At 39.6% G+C, this 19,735-nt stretch overlaps 2 protein-coding genes across 2 annotated transcripts; one reads left to right on the top strand and one right to left on the bottom strand.

The window, feature by feature from the left end:
• Positions 1-1,150: 1,150 nt before the first annotated feature.
• trmt9b (tRNA methyltransferase 9B) lies at positions 1,151-8,490 on the top strand. Its single transcript, XM_017416341.3, has 4 exons — positions 1,151-1,412; positions 5,356-5,552; positions 5,718-5,891; positions 6,241-8,490. Exons 2-4 carry the CDS (start codon positions 5,390-5,392, stop codon positions 7,188-7,190), a joined length of 1,287 nt encoding a protein of 428 aa, XP_017271830.1. The 5' UTR covers positions 1,151-1,412; positions 5,356-5,389; the 3' UTR covers positions 7,191-8,490.
• Positions 8,296-11,732, bottom strand: hdac12 (histone deacetylase 12). The gene is made up of 8 exons (XM_017416346.3): positions 11,576-11,732; positions 11,297-11,440; positions 10,540-10,699; positions 10,257-10,453; positions 10,007-10,157; positions 9,677-9,793; positions 8,999-9,141; positions 8,296-8,914 (listed from the first exon to the last, which is right to left on the bottom strand). Exons 1-7 carry the CDS (start codon positions 11,657-11,659, stop codon positions 9,053-9,055), a joined length of 942 nt encoding a protein of 313 aa, XP_017271835.1. The 5' UTR covers positions 11,660-11,732; the 3' UTR covers positions 8,296-8,914; positions 8,999-9,052.
• Between the last annotated feature and the right edge of the window lie 8,003 nt (positions 11,733-19,735).

Raw genomic sequence — 19,735 nt, 5'->3', positions numbered from 1 at the left:
TTTGACCCTAATGACCAAACATTTTAAGGCTTTTTATTTTAGACTTTATATGTGATTGGTGGAAGAACTGAGATCCAATAACAATTAAATACAAACAGCAACTTGTGCACAAAAATAAAAGAGTTTTGGAGGAAAGTACGACTAAAGTTCAGTTCGGTTTGCACATTTTGGTCTGCGTACTCATCATTCACCAGTGTAAAGAACAATTCAACAAATTGTTTGTACATTTTTCCATTTTGAGGCAGTGTCTGTGACCGGCACCAGGGTCACGGTGGTGGGAGGAGAACAAGTTGTTCTGAGGACGATGTGGGAGTTGTGAGGGAATCTAACCCCAACCCTAACACGTGGTGGAAAGTGGAAGGAGTTGATTTAGGCACTACAGTAACAGGCAGTCACCAGTTTTCTAAGCAGAAAAAACCTTACATCTTTCCGCTTCACACTGATGCAACGTTTTGATTCAAGAAATTTTATGACTAATTAGTTTTGAAGCTGAAACAGTGTTCCTTTATTAGGGCTTCTAAGTTCTGTGGTCACCTTAGTTGGTTGTTGTTAAGCGCTATATAAATCAATAAATCAATAATCAGTCAATCCACTGCTGGGACTGCACATGGTTGCTTTTACGTGCATTATTGATCAGTCTACACTGAGAAGTCTAATCATTTGCAGGCCTTGTCAATAAAACAAGGTGCAAATCTTGTCATGATCAGGTCATGTTAAAGTGAAGATGCCTCATTTGATCCCATTTTTTTCAGTTAGCTCCGTGTTTTAGCTCTCCAACCTCAGAGAATCTTTTACTAGGTAAACAAATCATGCAATTAAAAAGAAAGAAAACTAACAGATAATTTAATCCCAAACCAAGCCTATGTGAAGCAGGGGTGTGACGGCTGCAGCAGCACCATCAGATGTATGTCAGGACATGTATGTCTAAGTGCAGAATTAAAGAATTAATGTAAATAAATAAATCAGATTGCATTAGGACTCTGTTAAAAAAACAACATGTTTTTAATTCCCATCTTCAGATAAGACAGCAAACAGTCTACATATGTTTTGTTCTCAATGTTGGCAACCTTTTTGGTCAGACTTGCTTTTATTTTGAAACTCCCAGCCGGAAGCCACGCTGCGCACGCTCGCCGCCCGGACAGAAGAGGAGCTCAACATGATATGAATATGATGCCGTGCTGCGGTTACGCTTCGGGCGCTCTCTCTCTCACACAGGAGGGGTTTCTTTAGGTTCCGGCTGCCTCCCTCCGTCCTCCTCATGTCGGGGAGCCAGCAGTCGGCTCCTCGGTGACCGGCAGCAGCCTCTGGTCCTCCCGGCAGCTCGATCATGTAGATCCATCTCATGTGCAAAGAGGGAAGTTTAACTCCGGCGACCTGAGAGGACACAGGGGCGGATAAAACACACAACAACGGTAAGGGTTTACCCACTGAGGTGGGGGGGATCTTCAGAGAGGGATGTGCAAATATCGGCAAACTCCCTGCACTTGTTGTAGTGAATGATTAGAGTTTTAATCGGGTTAAATATATTTATATATTCAGAGAGAGTCTTGTCTGCAACACACTGGTTTTAATCCTGGATTAGGATGGGATGCATTCATTAATGGAAACTTTGATGGGACATGAAGCAGTGAGCCCACACAGAGAACCTCTTCCTCCATCTGATAGAGGTGATGTGTTAACCTGTTCCCTGTGATCAGCTCTCTGTCTGCTCCTTCAGCACAGCAGATATGGTCCTGAAGCACTGGGCCACTCAAGAAGATTTGGGTTTAAAGGCAATTACTGTCTGCAGTGAATTGCAATCAAACTTGAAACGAGGCTGGTGTTTCGTCTGTGAATCTGTGCCAATCTACAATAAAACAATGATGAAGAATCACCCTTATCCACCAAGTGTCCCTTTTTTCTCCAACAAATCTGTGTGTCGGGCATTGCATCTGTCCTCTGATTTAATTTTAGCTCCGATTGTCAGTCAAAAGCAGCTGCTGCTTACATAATGTCATCTGAGGACCAGTCTATGGTGAGCTGAGGGGGAAAACTAGAATTTCAGCACAGATAACGATGTGACCGCGGTGCTTTTGGAGCCTTATGTGGTGGATGCTTTACTTCCACTCGGATGATGCAGACAATTCAAAAATAGGTCAGAGAGAGGCATGCTGCATATAGACAAGCCTGTAAATGCACAGCACGGCTCTGAAAATCAGTTTGTCTGGTGAAATGTTGCATTTAATGTCATGTTAGCCTTTGCTGTGGACACCTGTGATTATGACATATATCAGATTAATGTGTTTTTGAGGAGGAGGGAAAACGTCTGACAGGTTTAATTCTGGTTAACCTTATCAGTAAAGTGCAGTGAGATGTTGCACGATTCATTAGACGGCAGAACTGGGCTTTGGATTAATTAATGTGAATTTCTTTAATGATGTATTTAAAACTGACCTAAATGGGTCATGTTAGTCCTTTTAAAACTTAAACTTGAAGAAATAAAAAAAAAGACTGAATGGAACACTTTTGGAGATTAATAGCTGGCTTGATATCAGAATACGATTTGTTATGGGTTTTAAAAAAAATTCATAATTTAAGGCATGTATGCATAAAAATACCTTCATATAACTATGTTTTGTCTTAAAATGAGATCTTATTGTGTAGAATTTAGTAAAAATAAGAAATGAAATTTCAGACGCAACCAACCGGCCTTACATAACTGCTGTTGAAGTTCTCCACCTACAACATAACTTGCTATAAAATGTAATACAATATAAGATAAGATACTAAAGTGAAATAATCCCCAAAGCTCTGAATTTTGTGCTTTCTTCATCATATTCATTTCACTGCAGTTCCAGCTACAAGTCTTTTGGAGCATGTCTCAAGTAGTTTTGCAAACCTAGAGATTGATTTTTAGTTTTCTTCCACCCCATCATTCTTTGTGAAATAGCTCAGGCTCAGTCAGATTGGATGGACGATGTCTGTGAACAGCAGTTTTCAAGTCTTGCCACAGATTCTCAGTCCACTGGACTTTGACGGGGCCATTCTGACACGTGAACATGCTTTCATCGTTGCTCTGACTGTTTCGGGTCGTCGTCCTGCTGGAAGGTGAACCTCCGCTTCAGTCTTTTGGAGCCTCTAACCGGTTTTCTTTAGCTCCATTCCGATTCCCTCTGACCAGCTTTCCTATCCCGGCTAAAGAAAAGAAACCCCCACAGCATGATGCTGCCACCACCGTGTTTCAGTGAGGATGTTGCTTTCACGTTGACGTGTTGGGTGTTTTGCATTTAGCTCCAAAAGTTCGATTTTTCAAATTCAATTACACACAGCTGGACTCTATTTATTAATTAGGTGACTTCTGAAGGCAATTGGAGTTCACTTCCCCATCATGTGCTGTTTTGGATTGGCATACCATTTAACATCACAGTGAAATCCTTTGAAGTTTGTGGTTTTAATGGGATAAAATGCAGAAAAGTTCAAGAGGTATGAAGAATTTTCAAGTCACTGTCTGATGTAATCATGGCTCATCTATTCTGATCTAGTTAGACTAATATTCAGCAAGGAGTTATGTAATAAAAATGAATTCAATGAATGCCTTTGGGAGAAAACTAATCTGAAAACAACTTGATTTTCTCCTTCTGTCTTTTCAAACAACTGCTGCTTTTAAAAGTGTCTTTGAGGTCCGCATGTGATGGAACCTAATTATAGTTTCATCACAACATAAGAGAGTTTGTCAAATGATACCTTTGGCTAATGGAATAATTTTGCCTAAAGTTACAATGTAATCCTTTCTGCAGTAATAATAATAAAACTACTTCTTTGTACTGAGCTGCCGGAGGGCACCACAGCAGCAGCTCTGCAGGAGCTCAGGGCTGCATCCTAATAAACTCAGTGGACTGCAGCAGGAGCTGTGAATAACACAAAGAGCTCAGTTACATAATTCCTGAAATTCTCAGGATAGTGATCAGGAGAGTATGTATGCTGTGAGAACAAAACTAACTGTTTCAGTGACAGTCTCAACTAAAGCTGTAAAAGCTGTGGTGCTGACAGAACTGACCAGAATGTGTGTGTGTGTGTGTGTGTCAGTCCTGAAATTTCCACTCAACAGACTCTCAGATGAAAGTCCTTGAGCCTGAGCTGAGGCTGAATTTTCCCACTGAAAGACGAACACATACAGACGTAGATACATTTGTTGGTACCGTTCCACAATAATAAGCAAAAAAACACAACTGATGTCTGATGTCCAAAAAGCTCCAGTTTTGTCTCATCAGTCCCAGAAACTTTGGGGCTGATCAGAAAGTGACAAACCTTGACCTTGGAGTTCAGCTCGAAGGGTTCTGGATGGTTTCTTTGCCTCTTTTTCTACATTATCTGTCTGATCAACCTGGGGTCGTATTTTTTACTTGCGTCCACATCCTGGGAGGTTGGCTACACTCCCATAAACCTTTTACTTTTTCATAATATTGGCAACAGTAGTCACAAGAACATGGCGCTTCTTGGAGGTGGTCTTGTAGCCTTTACCTTTAACATCTATAATCTTTCTGAGCTCCTCACACAGCTCTCGCCGTTGCTTTTGTTTGGTCTGTATTTAATGTGGTGCACACTGTGATACCAAACTACTCAGTGGGATGTTTGTTCTCTTTAAATAGGGAACAAATCTCTTTTAAATGAAAAACTTGAAGGCACCAGTGATACTAATTAAAGTCAAACACTTAGTTTCAAACATGACTGTAATGCAAAGATTAATAGTCTCTTTAAGTGCGCCAGGAAATCTCCTCAAACTATTTTACCATATCTTTGTAAAATAAACAACAAATAATTTTTTGGTTTACTCCATCACTTGAAACTGCATCACTTTTCATGAGACGTGAGGCCTTGTTTTAGTGAGCTGTAAGAATACCAACAAGCATATCCACTTCTGTAAATCCAGAGCAGCTAAGCACTTACCTGCAGTGGTAATTAAATAAGTGAAATCATTCGGACAGGAAAAAAACAATGATAATGTTCACTTTGGATTCTGTTGCTGGTGATTTATGTGCTGACCTTTTGCTGCAGATTTACTGTAAAAATTAGCTGCTGTGGAAACAGGATGACTTGTCTGTGTTGTGCCTAATAAGTACATGTCCAGCTGGAGGGTAGAGGCTGCATGTACTTGAAGCACACAGCAGAGGGGTTGGCATTAAACACTGCTGCCTGACACATGTTTCAGCGTGTCTGCTGAGGATGGCTGACCTTGTAGGATTTTAACAAGCGTGCGGTGAGAAACAACACTGCGTCGTTCCCTTCCCTCCCGGGGCTTCATATTTTCTGATTTTCTCCCCCAGAAAAACTGAGAAACGAGTTGGTGGATTAATGTGTTGTTCTTGTCCCCTCCAGCCACGATGCTGTGAGCCTGCATAAGGCAGCCTGGATGAACATGATGGAGGAGGCTGCCAGTCAGCTGGAGAGGGAGCACGTGCACAGTGTCTATGACAGGATCGCTCCATATTTCAACGACAGCCGCTACAAAGCCTGGCCCAAAGTGCGACAGTTCCTGCTGGAGCTGCCGCCTGGGAGCATCATCGCTGATATTGGTGGGTTTCACCTCTGCTGAAGGGGTTTTCTGTTGCTTTTTGATTTTGAAAAAGCTCATTTGAAACAGACCTTTCCTGAAATTGAGGGAACACATTCCACAGAAGCTAAATAAAGCAGAATTGTATTGTATGTCCAGTTTTTAACTTTTGTCTTGTCCTTGGCAGGCTGTGGCAATGGCAAGTATCTCCACATCAATAAGGAAGTGTTCAAGCTGGGGTGCGATGTTTGTCGCCCCCTGGTGGACTTTGCTTGGAGTCAGGGACACGAGGTGCAGATGTGCGACGGGCTGCACTTGCCTTACAGAGATGGCTGCTTTGATGCTGTGCTCTCCATTGCAGGTAATGGGGATACACACGCAGCTAAAGCTGGTTGATGCTGTTCAACACTCCCTTCATATTCATGATCTCAACAGCTGCAGATGCCATTTGTTCAGAATCAGATTAATTCTTTTGATAAACATCAGTTTACCACATCTTGTGTTGCCTGTGAAATAATTCCCGTGTCCTAAAGCAAGAGTACAATTAGGCTTAAAGAGTGGAGCAGTCACCCACACATTTGTTTATCCTGTGAGCCAATTTCTTCACTGTGTACATCATGTGCTTTGTTTCCTACTAATGCTTAACGTGACACATCATGAAAAAAAAAAACATTTGTCTTTATTCTGGAAAATGTATGTTTTCCTCACAGTCATTCATCACTTTTCCACCAAAGAACGTCGCATTCGAGCAATAAAGGAGATGGCTCGTACCCTGCGGGTGGGTGGCCGCATTATGATCTACGTGTGGGCCATGGAGCAGAAGCGGCGCAAATTTGAGAAACAGGACATCTTCGTTCCCTGGAACCCCAATCCTCATTTGCCCTGCGGCTTCAGCAGAGACGATGTCAAATCCAGAAGACGAGCCACGGCACAGAGTGTGAGCGAAGCCATAGAGAACTCTGACAAGCACAGGAAGGTTAGAAGCACATCTTCTGTGACAGACGAAGAAGATCTGCCCAGCTCCATGCCGCAGAAGGCAACACAGAGACTGTGGTTCTTCTCCAGGTCTCTGGATTCCGTCTTTGACTTTGGGAGCTTGGCCATCTCCTGGCCGTCTTCCAGAGACCTGAGACGTTTATCTTCGCCTACGGGGGAAAAAGAGGGGAACAAGTCCAGCCTACACAGGAGAGGACGAGGGCTCATCAAGCAAGTCTCGAGCTTCTTTTCCCCTCCGTCTGTGATCGGCTCAGAGGAGGACGTCTTCGACTCGGTCACGGAACTGCACAAGGAACCGGAGGATTCTGGAGGCACTGACAGCACTGTTAACAACAACGGCACAGAAAAACCAGACATCTCAGTATCTTTAGCCCAGGAGTGTGGCTCTCTTGCTTTGCCTGATTTAATTTCTTTGCAGAAACAGTCTGGAGATGAAAGGGATGAGGGGCCTCAGGGAGACGAGCAGCAGGTTAGCACTCAGAGTCCTCAGGTGGGTGAAGGCCAGGTGGAAGCCTCCTGTCTGAGGTACTACCATGTCTTCAGAGAGGGAGAGCTGGCAGAGCTCATAGAGCATAACGTCGAAGAGCTCCATGTAAAAAACACCTACTTTGACCATTCCAATTGGTGCGTGGTGGCAGAGAAAATTCAGTTATGGAAAATATGATTTTACTTTGTATTTTGCACTGAACCATTCATTTAATGAAAGACATTTTTATAGAAGCAGGTATATAAATGTGCAGAGGGTAAAGTTAACTCTGATTTTATCCACTGGTCCAGTGCTTAGTTTTTAATTTTCTAAGTGGTCTTAGACCTGTCTGTCTATCAGAACTTGAACTGTTTTAGATTAATTTATGATTTGATCTAAAAGGGCTGCAGTGTGCAGCAGTGACTATTTTTCATTTTAAAGTATTGATTTTAAAACACGAGGACACAAAGCACTGTCCAAATGTCTTGTTTACTTTTATTCGATCCAGTAAGCTTAATTGCTGCCATTGATTTAAATCATTTTGAAAAGACTTGTGTACAAAAGGAGATGTTGAGAAATGCACTGTTTTCCTTTCAAACCTTTTAGCTGGACTGAAGTACAGATTTCCATCTGCTTTGAAATGTTTTAACACTTTCAGTTTTGTGTAAATGTCTTCATGTGCACCTGATTAATGAATGGGTGGTTTCCCAACTCTAAATACAAGGAGCCAAACACGCAGCTGGCTTCTGTTTGTCTGTTTTTTTTCTGTAAACTACTCATATGTAATTTCTCAGCTGACACTTGTAAGAGCTCAAAACTGTCTGGATCATCTAGTAAAACGTTTGTGCTTTACCTCAAAGTGTTTCAAAGTCTACGATGCCCATGTGTGCGCTTGATGTTAATGTTTGAAGTAGCTGCATGGTGTTTTGTGACGAGCTAAATATACCGGTAGCGTGTCTCAGCAATTAAACTGCCTCATATACTGTGAGTAAACATTGCACTGTACGACAGAGGATGTTGCTGCTCAATGTCAGCAAATGACGTAAAAAGGTGACACTTGAAACATAGTGCTTATCTGTACCCATTGTGCCAAGAACAGTGCAGATTCTTTTTTTTTTTTAAATAAGTACGTGTGGACCAACTGTGTTTGTTTTAAAGTGATAATGGTACTTAAATGTCTTATGAGTTTGAATTCTGTTTTCTTTATTAAATATTTTTTTGTTTTGAGTATTGTGTTGCATTTATTCACATTAATATACCTTTGTCCACATTATAAAAGAACAAGGATTCTAAACACAAGGTGTAAAAATGAATAAGAGAGCATTTATTACATCTTAAGTAACGATACATGATCTTGATGAGAAACTATGTGCAGCTGTTCTAAGAAGTCAAGCTGACCTTACACATTTTTCAGCGAGTAAAGTCAAAAATGTAACATTACAAATGTATTTATTTATTTGTACAGAACTGCAGCCAAATTCAAATCATGCTATTAAACTGCGGTACAAAAAAGGAAAAAGAATATCCAGTGATTGGCAGCTGTTTGTATAAAAATACCTTGTTGATGTCAGAGGAGAATGGGCAGACAGGTTGGAGACGATAGAAAGACAAAAGTAGCTAAAATAACTACTTGTTGCAAACAAAATATGCAGAATACCATCTCTGAGCGTACAACATGTCCAACACTGAAGCAGGCGGTACCTTCAGCAGCAGAACACATCATCACGTCGGCTAAGAACAGGAAAGGCGTACCAAATAAAGTGGCTGGTGAATGTGTGTTTTTGCCCCAGTGTAGTTATTAAAATTAAGGTTCAACTATTTTAACCAGACTTTTGTTCCTTTAATAATAATTAATCACAGCACTGTCTCCTAATCCATCCTCCGAGGGTCTGAAGCGTTTACATTTCACACTCCCTCCAAACCTGAAACATAAAATGCATCAATCACTTCATCAGATAAATCATTTCCAAACTGAAAAAGGTTATTTGGCAAGTTGTTTTATTTACTTTGGTAGCTGCTCTGTGGACTATTGAGTGTCTGAGGGCCAGTTTGTCGATGTCTCAGGAGTATCCTCCACCAATAACAGTGGCGACAGGAATACCTCTGCTCACTGCAGCTCTTAGCACATAAAGATCTCTCTGGTAGAGCCCTGAAACATATTTGCAGGCTTTAGAACAATTTTCAAACTTGGAACACTGAAAGTGTTCAGCAGAATCTGTGCACAATCAGGTCCAGAGTGTTCCTGCAGCTGCTGATCACACATATAGTTCAGAGTGAAGGATTTCTGCTGGAGATGTGCTCTCACAGCTGGAGATGTGCAGGAGGGGCTGCGGGGGAGCATCTATCTAAAGCGCTCAGGAGGAAGGACACAAAGCATGTTTGCTTTACAGCATGTTTAGAACAGCAAGTGAGGCTGTTTTGTATTTTATTGTATCCACAATATTACAAGTAAGAAAAAAAACAACAACATACAGGTCAGCACACACACCTGCAGTAGTTTCTCAGGATTTGCTGCTATTTTTGTGATTTTCTGTACATTTTACCAGCAGGCTGGGTAGATGCCTACAAAATGCCGGCAGCAAATCCTGCTCACATCTGGATTCTCACCTGCCAGTGCTGCCGAATGTTTTAGGAAAACAGCTTTAGTGATGTGTGGGTAGCAATGTATGCAAGAGAGAACTCACCTTGATCTGTCAGACGGAGTCTCCCAAGTTCATCCTCCCAATGAGGATCCACCCCCGCGTCATATAAAACCAAGTCTGGGCGAAAAGTCTCCAGAACCCCTGGGAGGTGGGAATTCACTGGTAATGACAACACCAAAAGCTTAGTGGGTAAAGAGCTCTTTTTAAATTCACTCTTAGCGAAAAATTCAGTGCCATACATTGCAATCTTTAGGAAATACACAGTCACAATTTCTAAGACATTACAGATTTAGTGACTTGAAGCACTGCTTAAGTAAATATCAAACATATATTACATCTGAGTAGCAAATAATATTGTCTGTATGAACATGCCTGTAGAGAGGTACTCCTCGTCTTCTAGCCCATCCTCCACGCTAACATCTAGGTCACTCTGTTGTTTGAAGAGGGGGAAATTCTTCCCACAATGCACTGAGAATGTAAACACATATGGCTCCTCTTTAAATATAAAAGCAGTGCCATCACCCTGTTGGATACAAACAGTAAAAGTTAAAAAAAAAAAAAGACAAACAACAACAAAGACAAAATGCTGGTTTGGATACAAAAGTATGCAACCCAATTCTACCTGATGCACATCTAAATCCACAATTAGAATCTTCCGTTTGCTCGGCGACTTGTTCATCAGGTATTTGGCTGCGACAGCCAAGTTGTTCAGGAGACAAAACCCTGAGCCATAGTTTGGGAAAGCATGATGGGTTCCTCCTGCTGTGCTGCAAGCCAGACCCCTCTGCAGAGCCACCTCAGCAGCAAGAACAGTCCCGCCTGTCGACAGACAAAACAGCCGTGAAGCGAGACGTTTCCAGGCCGCGCAGCTGTCAGATCGTCTGCATGGCGTTTGTTCCTCCGACCTGTTTCATATCGACAGCGTCTCACTAGATCCTCACTCCAGGGAAACCCGGTCCTCCTCTGCTCGGCCTCATTTATCGTCCCGTTTATAAAGTTTTTCAGGTAATCCTCAGAGTGCACACAGCTAAGCACGTCTTCTGAGGCAATTTCAGGGATCCAAACCTACTGTGAAGGAAATTCCCATTAATATGACAGCGTCCCTTTTCTTTTATTGTTAGTTTCAGTTGTTATCAGAGTCGATCAGTCTGTAAAATGAAAGGAAATTAAAAAACTAACCCAAAAGCAGGTGCCAAAAGAAGCTATTTGTTCTAAAAACAGTTTTAAAACAAATACAGTAAGCATTATTATTACCACAGCTAGGAACTGTGCAAAAATCTTGAGCTACCTCTTATTTTCTGACATTTAATTTCAAAGAAGCAAAACTCTCTTGTTAAGAAGTTGAGCAGTATTTCTTCAGGCTTTTAAGGGTCCTTCAAGGTTTGGAAATGTTTTTTTTTATTCATCTTTAGTTTAGTCCTTGTACCTGATTATTTTCAGATACATTTTTAAGCCATTTAATGGTGACCTTTTGAATTGTTTGTTTGGGCATAAAAATAAAATGAACCAAATAACTCATAAGTTTTTATGATGTGTCAAGTAGCATGAAAAAATATATGACATTATGAACTGGTAAGGTAAAATGACCAGACTGTAAATGAGTAGAAAAAAACCCCAACTAAGATAACTCTTGGTACTATCTTTTATCACTGACTTCCTCACCTGTTTCTCTGTGATGACTTGGTCTTTCAGTAAAAAGTGGAAAACGCGGGGAAACTTGCCCATTGGAAACCTGTGGCTGGGTGGAAGCTCACACACACATTTGCCGTGATGAATTATGGGAAGGCCGCTGGACTCGGGTCGTACCTGTAAAGGTGTGAACAGGTGGGCTGTGAGGTTAATGAGGCGCAATAAAACAGGAAGAACATGCTGCTCCGGTAGGACACCGACACCGAGCCTAAATATTTTGTTTTTAGTCAAAAAGAAACACCAAGTTCTTACAAGTTCCGCATGGAAACACCTGGACGAGATAAGAACTACTCCAACCAGCCGACTTCGGGAGAGTATTTGCTTTATTCGAGTCATTTCTCACAAAAGCCGAACGGATGTCAGTTTCTCACATAAGAGACACAAGAGAGAGGTGATTTAGCAGCAGCTGCTGCCCCCTGCTGTCACAGAGGACTAACTACACCCAGTGTTGACTTGTACTTGTCACCATCTACTCACTGTGAGTGAATGCTGCAGATGCAGAACACTATTTGTTTAAACGCAATAAATGCATGAATATGCATCTACAACCAATTAACTTTTGGAGACAATCCAATTCAAAATGGCCACCGCAGTCAACTGGCTTTAGAAATCACAAAAATAGCTATAACTGAGTTTATTTTACAGATATTCTCTCACAACAAATACTACGAGCTTTAGACACTGCACAACATATTAACTTTAAAATTTGGCAACAGCATTTTTTTAAGGAATTCTCCGAAATGAATTATTGGTTGTAACGGCAACAACTCATTAACATTAGTAGTTAAGCCAATTTAAGACAGCCACCACAATTAATAAACCTTAGCAAACACAAAAATGGTTACAACATGACTGAAATGAGCTTGTATAGGACTTACCTAATGAATAATAAATAAGAAATATAAATTGTTTTATTGGAATGTATTGAAGATTATATGGTTGTTGTTGTTATTTAAGTTCTTTAACAACGGATGAATTGCTCTGTTTTTTAATGATAAATACATAAAGATTAGAATATTTATGTTTTATAAGCTTTGAATATTTTCTCATTTTTTCACAAGTCCTTCAAAGCTTTTTGATGTTGGTCTTTATATTTATGGAAGAGGTTTTATTATCTGGTTTGAAACTCCATTTTGTTCTCCTGGTGTTGCTGCTGCTTTATCATTCAGCGAGCTCTGCGGCTCCCATTATATGAGGTCAGCCTGCATGCAGTGAAGATCAGATAAAACACACATTTTTCATTATTAATTTAATACGGCCTTTGTAGCTTCTACATTGAGCTCACATCTTCTCTATCCAGTGATACTCTGTATGCATATGGGCTTCTTTCTAATGAAAAAGTCAAAGTGAGGTGAAGACTTCAATGCAAATGAGGTAAATTTAAAATTCACAGGACCTTTTTCATTCTGCACCTTTTGAGGTTTCCCCCCTCTTTTGATTCGTGAAACGATGAAAGCAAATTCTCAGCTTTTAACCCATGACAAATTGCTCATCCTTCCTGGTGTATTGACATGTATGAGGGCAGTTGGGTTTCTTTGAATTCACTTCTTTTCTGATTTTGTTTTGTCTGGACTCTGACCATCTTTGTGCATTCCTTCTCAGTGCTCCTTAGCAGCCATTGGGTGGATAATAATATTAAGTTAGCGTAGAAATACTTGGGGGCTTTCGTCGCTGAACTAAAATGGTTTTTGATTTCTGCTTTTCTGTCTGGTTTTACCCCTCCATCTGTCTGTTTTACATTGCTGGCAGGCAGCTCAAAGCGCTGTCTGGAGTACTGTGAGCTCTGAAGATCTTCTATAAAAGTGCGTTTGTGTGTGTGTGTGTGTGTGTGTGAAGAGTCTGGTTGATGGGGGTTATCCGTTCCCCCCCTCCTCTCGGGAAAGGCAAGTGTACTCACGGTCAGATAAGAAAAAAAAAGATGAGCAAATTGGCCCCAGGTGCAGAGAAGAAATAATGGAGAAAGGAGATTAGAAAGCTAAAATCAATTACTGACTTTCACACCGTTAACAGGCTTTTCTTTTTTAACAATATAAAGAAACGAAGGCGGAGCCATTCTTCACTCTCTGAATAGAGGTCTCCAATTTAATTTGACTGGAAGATTGTGCAGCTTTGTGCAAGTGTTAAAGGTTATGTTAATTCATTACCATATAGAATTTCCACTTTGCCTCTTTTTTAAAAAAAAATTATTGCACCTCTGCAAGGATTGGGTCTTTTATGACAAATCACTTCTTCAGTGCTGGTAATTGTTTCATAAATCATGCTTCAGTTATCTTTCAGGAAATTAAAACTCCTAAAATTCAAAACCAACAACAATTCCATTAAAACTATAAAAAGGGGTCAGATTATAAACTCATGAAGTCATCACAGCAGTGATGATTAATCAAAACATTTACATCTTTAGTAACCATCATATTTTACATATTTGTTGCCCACCTCTGTAAGGCAAAGGTTGATAATGTTTTTGCTTGTGTGTGTGTGTGTATGTGTTTGTTTCCAAAATAACAGAATAACTCTTAAACCACTGGATGGATTGTAATGAAACTTTCAGAAAGTAATCATTGGATTACATTAACTGGCTTAAACTCAGTCAGATATTTACAGATATTGAGCTAAAATTTGATGTGGTGGAAACTCATAGTTAATAACAACACGTATTCTGAGCATGACATTGCATAGGATTGCACTTAACATTTTGTAATTTCTCAACATAAAATGATCTTAGTGTGTCTTGCATGAAATGTGGCAAGTATAATGTATTCGTTCAAGTAATGCCAGGCCTTTAAATGTATTCAGTGAAAAGCAAAGAATAGTCTCGCAGTAATAAATAATGTAAAAATCTAAAACTGCAGTGCAGTGTAATTAAAGTGTGTTGAAATCCCTGCATGCTTCTCTGGTAAAATTCAAACTTGCTTTCTTTCATTGAGTGTAGCTTTTATGATTTTTCAGTTGAATTGTCTCTTAATTTTTTTTGGCTGCACACAGATTGTTTATGGACACAAAAACTTTGTCACCTCTGAACAATCCTGTCATCCTGGCATGTATTTTCATGCTCCTGGAAGCTGTGTTTTTGTCCCACAGCGCTCAGATACTGGGTGGTGTCATGTTTGCATCAGACACTGGATGTGAACATACCTGTCAATTACACAACAACACAATCGCAACATCAAGCCCACAAACCCCTCTGTCCTCACCCTCCACCTCACCACTCTGAGCGGAAGGAATTCGCTGCCTGATTGCGAGCGATGGCAGAGCGTGTTGCAGCAGGTGAGGGCAGGGGTTGTTGTTGGGAGTGAATTAATCTGTAGCTGCCGTCGGTGTGCGGCGGTGTCAGCCTGCTGCCTCCTTCCTCCCAGGCAACCCCACAGTCACTCTGATTCACCTCTGAGCCAACACTTTCTTCCTGTAATCACAGAGACGGGCTGCTTTTGTGCTACTCTGTAATTTCCACTCAGTGTTTACATCTCTCCATTCAGGATCGCTAGAAATGATATCTTCTCTTTATTCTGTGGTGTCCCTGATTGTTCGAGAATGTCCTCACAACTGTTAAGTGGTTCTTGTTGTTTGGCTGTCAATTGTTGTCAAAACAGTGACGTGTGAGCTGCCTAATTATTAGATATGCTGTTAGCAGTTATTCATTAAAGGGCTTTATGTTGAGCTGTGAATGGCATCACATTCAAATCTGACAACTGAATTATATAGTTTTAGCTGAAAGGCTGCAGTATTGCTCACTGATAAAAGGTGAAGGAAGACAATAATGCTTTCACTCATGCCTCTCTGTTACCAAAATATCTCATGAACCACAGGATGATTTTAAATAAAGTTTGCAGAAAGTAATCATTGGATACACATCTATAACTTATTAACTTTTGGAGTCAATCCCATTTAAGATGGCTGCCACAGTCAAACGACCTTAAAATGCACAAAACTGACTATAATGCAGCCAACCTGTGCATATATTGAGACAAAATTTGGCGCGGAAGAAGCTGAGACTGATCCCCAACACCTATTGTGAGTGCTAACAGATTGTGCTTAATGTTTGTTTAAAACTTTGTCAATAACTATTTGGAGTCAAATCTGTTTGTCTGTTAGCAAAATATATCATGAATCACTGTGTGAATTTTAATGAAACTTTCAGAAAGTCATCATTAAATGTACATCAACCACTGATTAACTTTTGGAGTGATTTCAATTCAAAATGGCCACCACAGTTAATCACCATTAGACAAGACAAGAATGACTATAACTCAGTCCATTTTTGCAAATACTGAGCTGAAATTTAATGAGGTTGTAGTTGAGAATCAATCACAACAGATACTCTGAACATAGGATTGTGCATAATATTATTTTTAAGGTTTGACTTCGTCATTTCTCAGCATGATGATTTTAGTCTAAAACTCTGGTTTGAAAGGCAGTGGGTGATATGCATTCCTTCTATGAAAGGTAAAGGCCTTTAATTTTTAAAGAATTCAGACACTGTGTTTCAAGTAAAGCAATATTGCTTTTGAATTTCTGCACAACCTGCTGCTTTTGATCAAATAATCATATCTGAGCAAAAACAATTTGTACTAATAATTCTTACGAGGCAAATCTTCTCATTAGTGTGTGGAGCTGTTTTATCAGCAAACATAATGTTGTCTTTTCAGCCATTTATCAAAGCAAGGGAACATCTGCTACCTGTCAAACCTGATAGTTCTCATGGGCTTTCATGAAACAGTTGTTCTAAATAATTCAGCAGAAGGCTTGAGTTTTAAAAACAGTAGACAGATTCAGTTTGTTTACTTTTCTAAAGTAGTAGCACAATTAAAGACATTTTAAATTGACAAAGATGTTCTTTAAGTCCATCCATCCTTTTTCTATCCAATACCCCAGTTGGGAGGCAATCCTGCAACCTTCTTGCTGTGAGCTGACAGCACTAACCACTATTCCACTGTGCCACCCATGTGGTTTGTCTTTTTATATATTAAAATAAAATGGAAAATATCCTTCAAATAAAATATTCAAACCCTTTGCTCTGGCACTCATAAAGATGTCTTCATGGAGCTTCGGGATGCATAAGGTATAACAGTTGATGGTTTTGTCAAAGTGAAATTGTCCCAAAATTTCTAAGACAGAAATCTGGGGACTGATGCAAACAAACAAACAAAAACAACAACTTATGCAGCATTTAAAGAGTACAAGAGGTCTCAGACATTTAAGGAGCAGGCAGATCAAGACATTCTGCACTAAAGGCCACACGTTTGACCAATCCCAAATTTTAGAATTAGAATTTTCTGACCTGAGAAAGCAAAGATTGAAATTATTTTGATAAATGTTGTTAGCCAAACAAGAAACCTGATTACTCTCCTTAGGTCATAACCTAGCAGAGTGATCAGGATAAAGGCCAACATGTATGCAGAGAAATATAGAGTAATCTTGAGTAAAAACTTTTTTTTTTCCACCAATGTTTTTAACCACTTTGCCTGGAGAAAAAAATTACATTTTTAAAAGACGATGACTTGAAGAAAGTTGTCAATAAAGCACATATGTGGCTTTTTGGGGGGGGGGGGTTATGTAAAATTCCTGGAGTGCCTAAAATGATGGAGGAAAGTTCTGGGAGAAATGCTGCCATTGTTGTTAAAGGAGCTTGATTCAATAGTTTTCCTTTCCAGCATGGAAATTGAAAACAAATGTGTGCAAATAAAAATGTAATAAAAACACAATGTTTACATGTTGATAGTTGCAACAATAAAATATGAATCATGATGTTATTGAACCATATTGATGGTTATTATGGAAATTTATTCCAATCTGGAAATAAATTCTTTGTAGCTCATTATTTTCCTGTAATACCTCGCCTCTAGCATATTCTAGCTTCTTTTTTTTCTTGGCAAGAAACATTTGCAACTATATATATGGCAACATTTTCCTTCAGTTTCTTTTTTGGAGCACTTAGGGAGGAAATATATATTTATTACTGCAGTAACATGTTAACTTGTGAATGATATCAGTTTATTATGGGTCCACAGTTACACTTTAGTCACAACAACAACAATGTCAGTCCCTGAGATGAGCAGGATTTTTCAGACATGTATTATCTTGACACATGATGATATGAGCAGCTCTTTAGATAAAGGCAAAGTGAAGCTCTGGGAAGAAGTGATCATTTAGAACATCTGCCATGATCTCTGGTATGAAGAGAATCTCAGATTGGATTCAAAAAGCAGTGCCAATATTGAGACAGACTGTGGTATTGCTGGAATGTTTTCAGATGAAGTTTTGTAGCGTATTTATCTGTTGCCACAGCTCGGTGCAGTTTGTGTTGCATAAGGGTGCTGCATTAAAAAGCACAAACAACACTATGAATGCAGCATGGTGTGAATATTTTCAGTCAAGAAAGAGCAGATAAATCACTCTGTGCTCTCTTAACAAACTCACTCTTGTTCTGTGTAAAAATAACATGCTGCATTGCTGGCAGGCAAAGCTGCCACATGTTTCAGCAACACAGCTGGCTCTTTTCTCTTCCCCTCACTTTAATCTCACGATGCCATAGGAAGAGCACAGGTACTTCAAGATGTCTGTTTCATCTTGACAGCTGGGATCAAACCGCTGATAAGGCCAAGAGGGAGAGAAGCTAGAGAAATGACAAAACACAATGTGTTTTTCTCTGTACACTGTAAAACATGTTGTACTGTTCAGTAAATCTGTGCATAGTAACTGCTTTAAATAAAAATAAGGGCCTAGTATTGCTTGAAGGATTGCATATCACCCGCTGCCTTTCATGCCACAGTTTCAGACTAAGATCATCTTATGTTGAGAAACTAGAAATGAGTTGTAGCCATTTTGCTCAAACCTTAAATAATCTCATGCGCAATCTCATGCAATATCATGAGATATTGTGTGTTTTGTGATGTAAATGACTCCCAGCTATTATCACAACTAATTTTAACCTAAATATATGTACAATTGACTGAGTTATAGCCATTTTTGTGTTGACTAAATTTGATTAGCTTTGGTGGCCATCTTTTATTAGATTCACTCCAAATATTATTCAGTTGTAGATGCACATCCAGTGGTTACTTTGTGAAAGTTTCATTAATACCTCTACAATGGCTCATTAGATATGTAGCTAACAGACAAACAGGGTTGATGCCAAAAAATGAATGCTAACATTTTAAACAAAAATCTTGTGCAATGAGTAGCAATGAGTGTGGGCATTGCAAACATATTTATTATTGTTTGTGCATGTAGCCCTTAAACATTGGACCTAAAATTTGACTGGTAAAACGGATAATAATTTAGATTTTATAATGTCTAATTGCTTTGTGATTTTAAAATAATGTAAATCCAAGATTTGCCAGGGTCAAAACAGAACAGTTAATTTTTCTAATCTACACTGATTTTAGCACAATTCAGTTTAAGAGTAAAAGATCAATCCTTTCAACGTTTAAACAGTGATATGCTGTGTATTTGTTACATGGGTGTTTGGTAAATGTAAGCAAATGTGATCAAGATTGATTTTCTACACTGAGGTGTGTCTAGTTCATTAATTTAAGTTACCAGTGTCAAATCCGCACATTTGTGAAACAAGAGCAGACCAGAAGAAAATCCATATAGAAACAAACGTTTTACATGGATAAAATGTTGTAATAAGAGTGTATTTATCCAGCTTGACTGGAGATTAATAGTTAACTCGCAGAGGTATTGTGTAATCTTCAGTGTCGCAATCCTTTAGTTGTGAATGCTTGTCAATCTCATATACTTCCAGCTGAAGTGAAGTGTTAGCAGACTTAGAAAGCATCATTCTGATCACTCTGTAAATCAGCCAAAAGCTGGCTGTTATGTCCTCTTCCTCACACATTAGCCTGTTTGTGAAGAGGATGGAACTGAGCTCGACCACCTACTGCTCCTGGGTCTTGGTTATCCATCTCTGGGAGTTGGATTTTGGTGATCTGCCTAGGTCCCCCCTTGCTGTAGTTTTGCCGTATTTATCAAAGCAGTGATTTGCAAAAGATAAAGAAAGGTAAATATACCTACTTAAAAAAAATCTGCAACATTGTCATGGCAGAAGGGCCATGGGAACTGGGGGTGCTGAGGGTGCTACAGCACCCCCTTGTGGATGACAAAACAAAACATCTAAAAATCGAATTATTTTTTTTAATTTTTTGGGTGGTACATTAAGTTTCTCTTTGGTTGCATCCCTTTTTAGGTTTATACATTGTTTTTTTACTCTTTACTTTGTTACTACACTTTACTACATTTACATATTACTATTCTCACAACACCTACTACATAAAACATGTCCCCACAGTTTTGCGTGGCACACACATTATAAGCTGACACGTGTAATTTGGAGCGCCTTCTGCTCCAGCAGTGTAACAAAGCACCAATGACAGCCTACAAGCACCAGAATGACCCTTAACAGACTCTTAATGG

Source organism: Kryptolebias marmoratus, linkage group LG2, assembly GCF_001649575.2.
Source record: "Kryptolebias marmoratus isolate JLee-2015 linkage group LG2, ASM164957v2, whole genome shotgun sequence".
Lineage (NCBI taxonomy): Eukaryota > Metazoa > Chordata > Actinopteri > Cyprinodontiformes > Rivulidae > Kryptolebias > Kryptolebias marmoratus.
The sequence above is the reverse complement of the archived record's forward strand: the minus strand, read 5'-3'. Positions and strand labels throughout refer to the sequence as shown.

Coding starts and splice junctions, on each gene's coding strand:
- trmt9b (XM_017416341.3), top strand. CDS start 5,390: ATGAACATGATGGAGGAGGCTGCCAGTCAGCTGGAGAGGGAGCACGTG. Junction 5,553..5,717: donor GAGCATCATCGCTGATATTG/GTGGGTTTCACC, acceptor TGTCCTTGGCAG/GCTGTGGCAATGGCAAGTAT. Junction 5,892..6,240: donor TGCTGTGCTCTCCATTGCAG/GTAATGGGGATA, acceptor TTTTCCTCACAG/TCATTCATCACTTTTCCACC.
- hdac12 (XM_017416346.3), bottom strand. CDS start 11,659: ATGACTCGAATAAAGCAAATACTCTCCCGAAGTCGGCTGGTTGGAGTA. Junction 11,441..11,575: donor GGTGTTTCCATGCGGAACTT/GTAAGAACTTGG, acceptor ACACCTTTACAG/GTACGACCCGAGTCCAGCGG. Junction 10,158..10,256: donor TGGATTTAGATGTGCATCAG/GTAGAATTGGGT, acceptor TGTATCCAACAG/GGTGATGGCACTGCTTTTAT.